This window comes from Pagrus pagrus, assembly GCF_965226575.1.
Source record: "Pagrus pagrus genome assembly, chromosome: 4".
NCBI lineage: Eukaryota > Metazoa > Chordata > Actinopteri > Spariformes > Sparidae > Pagrus > Pagrus pagrus.
The window spans coordinates 28,226,261-28,239,874 of record NC_140188.1 but is presented as its reverse complement, the minus strand read 5'-3'; the positions used below and the strand labels follow the sequence as shown (position 1 = coordinate 28,239,874).

The following is a 13,614-nucleotide window of genomic DNA, read 5'->3' as shown; positions in this document are numbered from 1 at the left end:
TTCAAGGAGGCAGGTTTAACCGTAAAAGAATTATGTCTGTGGATGCACTCATTATTGATTATTTGAACTATTTGATTGAAGACAAATACATAGCATCATCCAGAACTACTTGTTAACAAGAGCAACACCCTCCATAACTTCTTGTTTTACAAAAGAATTGAGAATTTCATCACATTTGCCGGTAAATATAACGATCTTATCTGTGTGTGGTCGGTGCTTGACAAATACATTTCATATTGAGAAACTTTGTCTTCCCCAGCAACCTTTGGAAAGTTCCAGTGCTTTCAAAACAAAAGTTATCAGTCAGTATATCAGCAATGACTGTGCGCTTTTCATTTCACTGTTGCATTTCATGGTTTGATAACACACTGAAAATCGTGTTTAAACAGGCATCAGTAAAACAAAGATATACAACTTTTAACCAGAGAAATGCCAAGAAATGGCCCCAGTTCATGTAATTGCATTGGATACATGTTGCACAAACATGCACACATCTGGTGTTGCTCAGCACAAGCTTAGTCTTGTTTGGTGATAAGAACTAAATGTTGTCTTGGCTCCTCAATAGGAGCGTAATGATATCTCGAGCAGGATCCAGAGATGGTGTCTTGGGCACACCAAAAACTTCTGGAAATTGTGTAATTTGTGCAACACATCGCAATGTTCCCACTCAATGGATTTAGTTTAGGAAAATTGAAGTGGTCCTGAAGGCATGAATAAAGTACGCAGCTGTGTGTACATTGACTACCTCCTCAAAACACAGACACAATGACCCCACTTTGCCTAACAGTGTTTGTTTTCACAACAGTCCCATCTCAGCTGGACATATAAGACCCCCACTCCCAGCACAAACCACACACCCACAAAGACTGCAGACCAAGTTCCTGCTCTGAATCCAGCCCCACTACAGCTGTCCCATGCTGTGGCAGTGAGTGCTTAAAGCCTCCACCCGGATATTCAGTCAGAGGCTGTGTGAAACCAATCTATTAAAGCTGAGGTTGAGTCCCCAAAATAAACGTGGAAAATATATTATCATCACTACCCACAATCCTTTCTTTGTTAAGGTAAACATTTAAGATGTATTTAGTCATAATTGCCCATACACTCTCATTTAATCCCCTGTAATTGAACCCCCCATGCACCTACTCATAATCCTCTCTTTGGCTGCAGCAGGGATGTAATTGAGCCTCAGCCTTTTTTTTTTTTTCCAGGTGTGTTTGTGCGTCTCCACCCAACCGTATCACCTGATCAGATGGAAAAGCATCAGGTTCTCCTTCGTGAATGTGCCTCAGTTGTGGGCAAGTTATGCCAAAATTTGCCTACTTAATCTACTTTTTGATCACTTGGAGGTGATGTAAATATAAAATCACATCAAAGTTGGATAAGACCAAACTTCCCAATAAAATGGTACAAGAGACCTGTTTATTTACAAACATTTACTTTTTTTTTTGTTAATCAATGCTCTGTGCAGCAAACTGTAATATTAAAAGAAAACAAGACTATCTTACTTTCTCATCTGAGCATGTTGCTGGTGTTAATGCTTTGTACTGGTACTTCGCGCTGGTTCATGAATGCATCAAGGACAAGTGGAGCCTCGCAGTAATTTTCCAGAGATTACAAAACATTACAGAGATGACTGCTCCTGAATGTTTCCAAACATTCCCATCAGTCACTTCCTGTTGTAAACACCTTATTAGTTTTTAGCTGCGTCAAGTTAGCCGAAGTGGGCCAAACAGTGCCGGAAGTAACTACATAGACGAAAACACGAAACTTTTTTTTTATTTGCCTCCCAGGAAACTATGAGAGGTAACTTCGTTAAATACCACAACAACACTGTTTAACAATGTTAAAATAAAGTCGTTTTAGTTTTAGAGGGTGTAAAACTATTTTTCGGTGTAAACGGACGTCGTAATGTGGTTTTATTTTGAAAGTCAACCGGAAGCTCATACCTTGTCTCTCTGAAGCTGAGACTAACGGAGCTTCTCTTCATGCTCGACTGTCTGTTAGAAGGCGGAGTTCAGTCCAATAAAGTCCTCTGTGAAACAACACGGGAGTCAGTATTAGTTCGCACTTTCACTGGAATATAGAAGTTTACTTTTTCATTTACACTGTGGACGAACCTTCGCTTTTTGTCGGGACCACAGTGCAAAGCGGACTAACAAGGTCACAGTTTCACCTGCGGGACACATCAGACTCTCGTCACCTCGTGATAGGTAAGGACTGGCGTTTTTTTTTACTTTTACAGAAGATTAAACAACTGTTTCAAATAAGTCTAAAAGTTATACCTAGCTTAACAACGTGTAGCTTGTATTAAGCACTCCAGCCAAACGTCCTGCTGCTTCCTTTTTTAAATACCAATGTGTGTAGTTGATATAAAAGACTTCAGAGACTTTTACCCAGGTGGGTTTTGATTGACACCTTACGTTAGCTACAAATAATTAGCGTCAACGTGCCACGGAAAAGTGAAATGTAGGTTAACGTGACTGACATTACAATAGTCCCAGAGAAAAGTGCGCTTCACATTCAGTGTTGAGCTGTTTTTCCTCCGGGTGCAGTTTTAATGTGAATCATGGTGGTCAGAGATGGCTTCTTGTCATCCGTGTGACTGCTCAGTTTGATAAAGAGCCCCCAAAATCACATTAGCATCCACTAAACTCATACTTAACCAGTATTTTTAGACATTTTGACGGATTTCCTGGAACTTTGCCAACAAAAGAAGGTTATAAAAGCTCATAAAGATAAATTGTGTGTGTGGATTTCGGTTGACCAACTGCGTGTAAGGCGGTTTCACTGCGTTTTGAAGTTCGTGAGAACAATGTCAGACATTTAACTGCAAATCCAATCAGCAAATAAACCCAAGGCTCTTACCGAAATCCACATTTCACTCTGAAACTGTGGAAATAGCCTGAAGCTGGATGACTACACAGATGATAACACTGATGTAATATGCCCCTCTAAGAAGTAAGCAAGCCAGCAGGAATCCTGGCTGGCTACGTTTATACTGCTTCAGTGAGTGGGGTGCAGGCTGAATCATTTTCCTAAAGTGGTCCAAAAGATTTCATTCGATCTAAAATTGAAATGAAAGAAACAGCCCAGTTTCAGTAGGCTGACCAGGGTTGGACTGTAGTATTTAAGCAGCAAGAGTTAGTCAAACCATGCAGCATGGGTAAACTATAAACTGTTGCCTAAGGTGCATGTGATGATTGTGGTTAGCTGTGATGAGTCATATGGACGAGAGTTTTTAAGGAATGCCTATGGTTGTAGATTGATGTTTTCATAAATCTGTTGCTAGTCAGATGGTAGCTCTTATAAAGATGAAATATAGTTGAGGTACACAGTAGGTGATACCAATAATCACTGTCTGTTGGAGAACAATTCAACAGATGGACTGCCATGGTTCTCACAAAATGCCTCTAATGTTTTGTTCTTTGCTTCTTACAAGGTGTGAGCATAAAATGAGGCACCTGTCATTATTGTGCCTGTTGGCGCTGGTGACCTTGTATGGCGTTGAGGGTGTGCTGTCCCAGGCTCCCTCCTACGGTGAACGGGGTTCTGATCTCGGCATACAGGTATTTCAGCAAGTAGTCCGTGCCAAGCCTCTTGAAAATGTGGTGCTGTCACCCCATGGGGTAGCTTCCATCCTTGGGATGTTGCTACCAGGAGCCCATGGAGAGACTCGGAAGCAGATCCTCAGTGGTCTCCGTTACAAGAAAAATGGTAAGGAACCCCTCTGCCTGTAGAGGACCGAAGTCTCAGTGTTTGTTCGAATTTGGTAAATTAGTTCTCCTCATGAACCAAACTCACTGCATGTTGTTTCACATTTAAACCATAAGCAATAATTGAAAAAAAATAATTCAAAGTTTACTTGATCTACACAGGCCCATACAAGATGTTGAGGAAGCTGCACAAGACCTTGACGGCTAAGTCCAACCAGGACCTTGTGCTAATTGCCAATGCCATGTTCAGCCAGAAGGACTTCCCCATGGAGGAGGCTTTTGTAGCCACCAACAAGGCCAACTTCCAATCTGAGAGCAGGAGCATGGACTTCAGCCACCCAAATGTGGCAGCAGATGAAATCAATGAATGGGTCAGCAATAAGACCAAAGGTAGGTGTCGTACTGTAGCAGCTGTATACACAACATTAAAAAAATCTCCAAGAGCCCTTGCAAAGGCAGGTGTGAGCAACAGCTGTGGGCATGTATGTGCTTGTTTTGACTCGTTCAATTTGAAACGGAAAACAGTGAGGCGGCCAGCTGGTAACAAACAATAACATAATACAGAGCGGGGGCTCTCTCTCTCATTCCGACTATACTCTTTGTGTCCATGGATGAGTGCTTACATGAGTCGTTTTGACATGGCAGATATTTGCCGGCGAAAGAGTGGTGGGCTCTGAGTGCATGAAAAATGGAGAGAAGTTTACCTTTACATCTATGACTTTAGTACCACCCAAAACTCCAACACTATAATCATATTTGCTGATGACAAAACCGTACCGTGCCTGATATCCAACAACAGTGAAACAGCCTACAGAGAGAAGGTCCAGACACTGGCTGTATGGTGTAAGGGAAACGAGCTGACCCTAAACACAAAACAAAAACTCAAAATAAATACTTATTGACATGTCTGTGTATGGGAGGAGACGGAGGGGGTTTCTGGCTTCAAGTTCCTAGGTGTCCATGTATCTGAGGACCTAACCTGCAGCCAGAACAACCCTCACCTGGTCAACAGCACCTCTTTTTTCTGAGGACCCTGAGGCACAACACTCCCCCCAGAACTGTTGGCTAACTTCCACTGCTGCACTATAGAAAGCCCAGTCCTGGTTGCTCCAGCTCACCAAAACAGCTCAGGGGATTGTCGACTCCCCACTCCCAAAAAATCATGACAGACCCCACACACCCTGGACAATCACTGTTCACCACCCTCCCCTCAGGCAGGCTTAGAACAATCATATAACCCATGGCACTCTCTCACCTCACTCCACCAAAATCATCATACAGTATGTATCAAAAAAGTTGAGTTGTTGAGTTTTTCCATCGACTAATCGATTGATTGACTAATGGTTGCAGCTCAATTAAAAAGCCTCGACTTTGTATTGTGGCCAAATTTCTACCACGTAGGTTGGCGTGTCCTTATATCATGCTGCATTATTACTTCCTCATCAATGCTGAAGTGAATATGAAAAGAGATGATGGTTTTTATCGAACCTTTCTGACTGAATAATGCTCCTGTGTTGCATATTAATCCAGGTCATATCCCCAGCTTGATCAAAGCAGACATGCTGGACCCGGCTCTGACCCGTCTGGTTGCAGTCAACGCGATCTACTTCAAAGGCTTATGGAAGTCTCGCTTCCAGCCCGAGAACACCAAGATGAGGCCTTTCAATGCAGGCAATGGAAATGTATACAAAGTTCCAATGATGTCCCAACTATCTGTCTTCAACATCGGTGAGCAGTGATGTGTGGCACGTTTCCACTGATGGCCTGCTGTGTGAGACTAACTGTTTGATTTTTTATGATTTATAACAGCTTAACAGTGTTAATGCTTTTGCTTTGATATCACAGACTTGCTTACAAAGTTTTCTTTGTTACATTTTACAACCAAATGAGATTTAAAGAGGTTTAAAGCCATAACTAGAGGGCTCTGCTGTAGATGGTTGCAGTATTGGATTCAGGCTGGTTAAAGTGAATTTGCCAGATAAGAAGGTGATTATTTTTATCAGCGATGGGAGTCAGTGGAGACATGCTGGTTTTGTGGGTAGGTTGTTGAGGTATGTTTAGTCATACAGATTTGCTAGATACCGGATTAGTGCATTATCCATGTAATAATATAGAATGAGTGGAAGGCAGTACCTTTTAAAGGGGACATATTGTGTTTTTTTCTGTCATGTTAAATATTATGTTACAATGTTGGATGCTCATATTGAACAAGGTCAAAGTTTCAAATAATAAGGTAAGTAAAAGTAATCCAAAAAGGTTTCAGATTGCTCTGAATGCTACGTGCTATGTTTCTTTACTACTTTTGCAAGAATCTGTTGTCAGCTTGTTTATTAGGTGCTCATGAAGTACAGTCAGTCGTTCAAGTTTATGCTAGATTGTAATCCTAGATTTGCGAAACTCTTGTGCATGTGCACTTGATTCAGCAAAGGTTTTAGGAACTCAGGTTAGGCACTATAACAAGCTACAAAGTCAGCACAGGGAGGAGGTTGTGGTGGATGAATGGGTCAAACACAGAACTTGGACTCAGGAGACTGGGGATTGTGTCCTATGTGAAACCAAAAGTCAACATTGACCCTTTATTTTACAGGTTTACTTACTTTTTAGGTTTGTTTTGTTTTTTTTTTATAAAAAAGTTTTAGTTTTAAGTTGGAGTTTGGTTAGGCAAAAAAGAAAACATTTCTGAAGTAGATGGGTGCCGAATGTGAAAATAAAATTTAAAAAACCCACAAATTGGTTCCATCCAGTGTAATCCAAGTCTCTAGAAGGCCCGAGATCCAAAATTGATGTAAAAACATGTTATTTACAGCCTTTTTTATGTCAAAATCTTCACTGTAGCTGTTAAGATAAAAGCGTTAGCATGCACCCCGTCTAAAGTGGGTGCACAAGCTTGACCGTGACTGTGTGTTGATGGTGTTAATGCATCTGGAGAATTGGATTATGCCGGACGAGCTGTATGGAGCCATTTAAAAAAAAAAAAAAATAATAAACATTTTAAAACATTTTAAAACAAGTACCCACCTACTTCCGTTGTTTAGGAGAATGCTGCAGCACTGTTTTGCTGTGAAGCTCCAGAAATGTTTTGTGAACTGCGAAACCTAGATAACGGGATAGATAATAACTGAATATTCATTTTTGGGTGAACTTTTCCTTTAACTCAACATTCAGTTGGAATACATTTCTTTGAGTTACCACTATATGGTTTAACTGTCACCAAATCAAGTTTGCACAAATGGCAACAAATGGGCCAAATGGGGCCGCAATTCCAGCCAATGCCACTGTATGATTCATGGGCTTGTACCGAGGAAATGCAGGCTGAGACCTGCCACATCCGTAGGACATTATTTAGTCCTGTGTGAAATGAAATGATATACCAGTCAGTTGTCTATTTTTAGACGAGTGTCAGAGTTGAGTTAGCATGGTGAGTGCTGTGGATAGATTCTCATACAGTGCTAGAGTCAAGCTAAGGCCATGTTCAGCGGTGAGGCACAGATGTCTGTGTTTTTCTTCAGTATTCTGCAGTGTGTTGACTTTAGTGTACAAAGTCTGTGTTCCCTGGTTAATTGGATTCATTCAGACAAATCAGACAAACAAGACAAATTACCACTCTGAGGTCATAAAGAGAGCACATGTTTGTAACAGCTGGAAAACTCTTGGCTATGGGTTGCTACAGTTAGTTTTAGGAATATAATGGGACTTACACGTACTTGGCTGAATGACTTCACAACACAGTTCACTGTGATTAGTTAAATGGCCATATAAAGCATGGAAATGGATGTTTGTGACATAACTCTGGTACTGTTGTTAAACCATAATTTTATTTTTTTTTTTTTCAATTAAGTGCCTGCTGTGGAAGATGAAAATTTGTTAATTGAAAAGTCATAGGAACCATACAGTCCAGCATACTCGAACACAGTATCCCTGTGTGAATAAAAAGTCATAATCGTTATTTTAACATCACTATTTTGCTACTCCCCCATGCTAAATTATATCACACAATATTATTTGTTTGTTGTGAGTTTCGCAGTTGCTGTGATAAGCATATGTCATATATATATATCATCAGTGAAGTGATGTCATTTTCTAAATTTACCAGACTGTTCTACTTGTTCTTATACTTGCCTTCACCCACTTAGTCACTGTATCCACATTACTGGTGATTATTTTCAAAAATATCCGGATATTTGATTTTGTCACCCAGTCCAAGCATTTATGAAGTGCTTTTAAGGAGATTTCAGAATATCAAGAAGTAATCAAGATCAGAGTCATAAAGAAAACAGTTTCACTCACACAGAGTTCTTTAACAGAAAATCCTGGCAAAATGGATAGTTGCATAGCATTAAAAACCTTTTTACTTCTTTATGAAAACACAAATAATGTGGAATTGCACTAATATTAAGTAAATCAGCTCATGCAAGGAAAAAGAGGAATGAAATTACAAAGCTTTTACAGATGTTTAACAGGGAATAATGTTAATTTATTTAGGGGTTTCACAATATGTTTTTTTTTTTTTTTTTTAGCCAATACCAAGATAACCAATAATTTCACATTTATTCCTAACCTATAGTTATGGAAATGTAGTGAGCAAACATGGATTTTTTAATATTCCACAGCTCTAATAAGATTTGTTATGTTATGAATTTTCTCCCTCCTCAACCCTATCAGATCATTAAAGTTACAATCGTGTTGTCTTCCTCTGAAACTGTACAAAAACGGCCACACTGTGGACGACATGGTTGGCTCTCTAGTCTACACTGTGTGGCTCTACCAGGCTACAGCAGTTTGACATAATGAGCTAAACAGACTGCACTTGTTTTCTTCTTCTTCTCCATCTTTGTGTACTGGTGGATTACAAACCAACTTTCAAGGTGCAAACCGCTACCTACTGCATCAGAGATTGTAAATGCTGCAATTGTGAAGTTAATGAAGGGAATTAGGCTTCATATTATCAGCTCTATTTATCAGCATTTTTCAATGTCGGGCTAAATTTATCAGTCTGATATATATCGTGCTCCTCTAATTTCATTCCATTATTCTTGCATCACAAGGAAGTGGAAATAATGTTGTGCAGTCTTTCAGTGACAGAAGTGGTTTAGGTTTTGCACATGTGTGAACAGAAAGACCTTTAAATTAAAGGAAGACTTTTCTGCAGAATTGTATTCTTTAGTCAGATGTACAAAAAAGGAAAAGGAAGTATCTTGGTTCCCAGTCAGTCATCTGTCTACTCAACATTTTTAACAGATACAAGAAAAGAGATAATTCATGACCCCACCTTTTTAAACTATTCACCCTTAACCTCCACCTCTCTGCCAGGTGTGGCCACCACCCCACAGGGACTGAAGTATAAGGTGATTGAGCTGCCCTATCACGGCAACACCATCAGCATGCTGATAGTTCTGCCCTCTGAAGAGGACACGCCTCTGTCCCGTGTTGTCCCGCACATCAGCACAGCCACGGTCCAGAGTTGGACTACACTGATGCACATGAGAAAAGTCCGCCTGCTCATCCCCAGGTAAGACCAACACACGATACAATGTGTCAGTTCTTAAGACTTCTGTGATCGAATGTTACAGTAACACTGGGTGCATGTGTGTGTTTATGTCTGTAGGTTTACTGCTGATGCCGAAGTAGATTTGGAAGCCCCTCTTTCAGCACTGGGAATAACAGACATGTTCAGAGAGGACAAGGCAGACTTCAGACACCTCAGTGAGTGAAAGCACAGTCAGTCCAAATCCAAATGTGACGCAGTGCATACGAGTATGTACAACAGGTTTATTTGGATACGAGCATTGTTGGCTTTTTATTGCCAGAGCCAATAAGTAGCATGAACTGTGTCTAGCTGTCCAGTGTGAAAAACAGGACCTCTCCTGTTCTCTTTCCTTCCCTCATCTTCCCTCTGAATCAAAGGAGCTCTAAGTGAAGTACTCTACTGCCATCATGTGGCGGCTTTGTGGCATAAACAAAGGAGTTCATAGGATCACTCGAGCACAAAAATCAACTAAGTTCTGTCTGACAGGTGTGAATTTTTCCTCTATGGCCGTCATGTGGTGCAATGTGACAGTTAATGCTTTTATACTTTGACTAAATGATTAATCAACCAGGCTAATACTAAAAAGTAGAGCTCATCAGAAGCTGCATTAGTCTGTATCTTTGAAAAATTTAGTTCACTCTGCAACATTCCCTGGTACTATTATTATGGTACCATACACCTCCTTTTTTCCCTTTTTGGTCATTATTTATGATATATGAGGCCTAGTTGCAGTCTCGCCTAATAATGCTTGCACTCTCTTATGTCTTTGTGAGCTCTATGTGACGCCACAGAAGATAAACAAACACATAAGAAGTGCTACATGACCTGCGGTCAGTCCCTATAATTTGATTTCCTCATGTGGGTCCAAGTTGGGCATTGTGCAACAGCCTCTGTTGATGACACATCTTTGATTAAAGCGGTTCCGCTCAAAACTGGTGGAAATGTGGGCTGGTTTGTTAGTTGGCATTAAGGCACCAAGAATCTTGAACAGAGATGTTCTAGAAGCAGAGCCCATGTGGTGGAGGACGACACACCAAACTCACCTAATGGTTAATTTCATTGCTGATTAATCTGTCAACCATTTTCTTGATTAATGTCAGAAAATGGTGAAAATTGACCATCTGTGTTTCTTAAAGCCCAAGATGATGTCCTCAAATGTCTTTTGTCCACAGCCCAAAGACAGTTAATTTAATTAGAGGAGTGAAGAAACCAGAAAATATTCATATTCAAGAAACTGAAGTCTGGGAATTTTATTTGTTTCCTTGGAAATCCCTGAAATTGCAGCTCTAAATCTAAGTTGTCTTGCTTTAACAGATGTGACAGCACTGTGGTGGCACTGTCAGACCAAAATCTGTCTGGCAAAGTTAACAAGCCTGGTGTGACCAAAAGCAGGGGGGACTGAAATGCCGTGGGTAGGGTGTAACATATAAGCTGGAGGAGCTAGCATTGCTAGAATGTTGACAACAGCATCCCTTCTTCTCTGCTGCTTGTATTTAACTGGCAGTTATAAAACAACCAATATTTCCTGAAATATGAGGTCAGTCCCACCCCCTTTCTCAAAGCAGCTGGCTGGACACTGGAGAACCATGTGGCTTCACGTGTCGAAGTTGAATCAGATTGATCTCTGCACAGTGAAGCAGGCAGGCCCATTTGCAACTGGAAGCAAATGAGTCTCGCCCTGTGATGTCAATTAAACACTCTCCACAGAGTCTAGATGAGTAAAAAATGCTCTTTGGGTGAACTATGGTCACACAGGGCCCTTAAAGGAAAAGTTCATCCCCAAACAAGAATTCAGTGATAATTTACTTTTTCCCTATGCCAATGGAAAGTCCCAAACAGCATTGTAGCATTCTCCTCAACAACTGAAGTAGATTGGGGTCTTGTTTTAAAACATTGAAAAACAACCTTAAAAAAAAGAAAACATAATTGGCTCCATACAGCTGGTCCGGCGTTTTTTTTTTTTGTTTTCAATTAAGTCCCTGTTTTTAAGAAAATGCTGCAACACTGTTTTGCTGTAAAGTTCCAGAAATGTTTTGTGGATTATGAAACATGACCTGACTTTTCATCCATCTGGGAATATGTAGATAATGACTGAATTTTCATTTTTGGGTGAACTTATCCTTTAAGGATTTCCCATCAAGAGTTGGTGTAGTTTTTATCACACCCATTGTGTTGAATGTGGACAGCATTGGCTGGTCAGTATCAAAATTGTTCATAAAAAAGATGAAGTATATGTGTTTCTAAAGCGAGAATAAACAGTTCTTGTTTTCTCAGGTGCTGAGCCTCTGCATGTATCCAAGGCACTCCAGAAAGCCAAAATTATAGTGAACGAAGATGGAACAAAAGCAGCAGCTGCCACTAGTAAGTATTTGTACAGTGAGCCTTATCTTGGACTTACTGTGCCAAACACAAAGCTGTATGTTTAGTTGATGAAAATGTTCTATATAAGGAGTAATCATTTACTTTTTAGTACATTCATAACATTCAGTAATCTCTGCTCTTATAGTTTCTGACATGGCTTTACAATGTTCTTGCTTTTGTGTTTAGCTGCCATTTTGCTGGCTCGGTCCTCTCCACCCTGGGTTACAGTGGACAGACCTTTCCTCTTCCTCATCAGACATAACCCAACAGGTACAGTCAAATATGTCCATCACATTTAAAGGTGTATATATAATATAAATGTATATAGAAGATCTAACATCTGTACAACCACATGAGAAATAAACTAGACATAGCACCATTTATAAATGGTAATATGGTCAAAGGTCCAATAAACAACATTCAGCTGCACTAGATGTCAGGGAACAACTACTTGCCATGTGAAGACATAACGGGGTAAAGACATCCAGAGCATAGAGTGACGTCACCCTCCCTCTTGCTGGTGCTGAACTGTGACCGCTAGTGGTGCTCACTTTGGGCATGTGGGACCTTTTAATCACCGATTAGGCTTGAGCCGGGCTCAGACAACAGGAGAATCTGTCTGATTTAACCCCGTTTTGCCCCATCCAACAGTCAGAGGAGAAATCTGGGCACAGAGCTTGGTCATCCCGAGGGTGGGCCCAGATTATCTGTTATGTGAGGGGTTTTACAGATCCTGCTGCATTATTCTTCAATCATATTGACATCCTATAGTGTGTGATGCACCGTTATTTTCTTTTCTTGTAGTGTGTGCAGGTTTGAGATTGGAGAGAAGAACATCTGTGAGGATTCCTCTTATAAGAGGGATACAACAGTCAGTTAGGATTTTAAAAGCCCTGTAGTCTGAGCCCAGCCTTAGTGAAACCAGGTGACCCAAAGAAAGTGGTGCTTGTGCATAATGAGTTGTCTCTGTCTCTGTCTCTGCCTCTAGGTACGATTCTCTTCATGGGCCAGATCAACCAGCCTAGAGCCTAGCCATCACTGCTCAGCCCCTGGTAGCATCACAGGCCAGCACAGGAAATGCTTCTACACTGCCATGCATGAACACACACACATGAACACACACCTACACACTCACTCACACAAACTTTGCTGTAGACTTATGTACAGTGTGGACATATGTTATTTGTTTTAAATATTGCTTTTTATGTTACCCTGTTTCTGAAATGCATAACAGACTAAATTTTCCAGCTGTTTTAATTTTTTTGTACACTTTTTTGAATTTATTACATTTTTAAAAGACTTTGAATGTCAGTTGTGTATGTTCTCAACTCTGGACTAGGATAATAATCAGTTGTTTATCGTGTTACTGTTTCAGTTTGAAAATTCTCCATTTCAAGTCATGTCACTCCAGTCTGTTCTAAGTTTCACTCCTAAGTTATGGCGATGTAAATCACATCCTGAACGCAATGTATTCAGCTTCTTGTTTCCCTCGCTGAGGAAGTCTTCTGTTATTATACTTGCTTCATATTTGAGCAAATAAATACACATATTTATAACATCAAGGATTTTGTCTACCTTATTTTCATAGCAGTATTTAAAAGTGTTTTTACAAGGCAATGTTTGTCTCCATGTGACGTTCTATTGCTTTGTTTTTGTCTTTTGAGTATAACTTATTCAGCTACAGAATTAAGTGATACTGCTTCTTAACAGTTTGTTCACATGTATGGCTTATTTATTCAGCAACTATTAAAACATCAATGTACTTTCCAAACCACTTCAATCGTTGAGGGTTGTGGGTTGCAGGAGTTTTTTTAAGCATATTAGGAAAGAGGGAGGCCATATTCTGGAGAGGTCACCAGTTGTTTACAAGGCTGAACCACATACAGACAAACACATAATCACAGTGTTGATGTTGAAAGATCTGGTTGAGTTACACAAACTGAAGTTATCAGTGAATTACAGGCCTGACACAGTATACACACACGAGGCCCTCTGCGTTCATATACAAAAAAA

The 13,614-nt window shown here is 40.3% G+C and overlaps 1 protein-coding gene across 1 annotated transcript; it reads left to right on the top strand.

Moving 5' to 3' along the window:
* The first annotated feature begins 2,021 nt into the window (after positions 1 to 2,021).
* serpine2 (serpin peptidase inhibitor, clade E (nexin, plasminogen activator inhibitor type 1), member 2) lies at positions 2,022 to 13,163 on the top strand. The gene is made up of 9 exons (XM_084351422.1): positions 2,022 to 2,210; positions 3,440 to 3,714; positions 3,876 to 4,103; positions 5,244 to 5,441; positions 9,024 to 9,222; positions 9,319 to 9,416; positions 11,515 to 11,601; positions 11,788 to 11,871; positions 12,590 to 13,163. The coding sequence occupies exons 2-9, from the start codon at positions 3,453 to 3,455 to the stop codon at positions 12,631 to 12,633; spliced, it is 1,200 nt and encodes a 399-aa protein (XP_084207548.1). The 5' UTR covers positions 2,022 to 2,210; positions 3,440 to 3,452; the 3' UTR covers positions 12,634 to 13,163.
* The last annotated feature ends 451 nt before the right edge of the window (positions 13,164 to 13,614 follow it).

What these genes read in the sequence shown, in the direction of transcription:
- serpine2 (XM_084351422.1), top strand. Translation starts at nt 3,453, where the DNA reads ATGAGGCACCTGTCATTATTGTGCCTGTTGGCGCTGGTGACCTTGTAT. An exon ending in GTCCGCCTGCTCATCCCCAG is followed by an intron (nt 9,223 to 9,318) that starts GTAAGACCAACA and finishes TTATGTCTGTAG; the next exon opens with GTTTACTGCTGATGCCGAAG. An exon ending in AAAAGCAGCAGCTGCCACTA is followed by an intron (nt 11,602 to 11,787) that starts GTAAGTATTTGT and finishes TTTTGTGTTTAG; the next exon opens with CTGCCATTTTGCTGGCTCGG.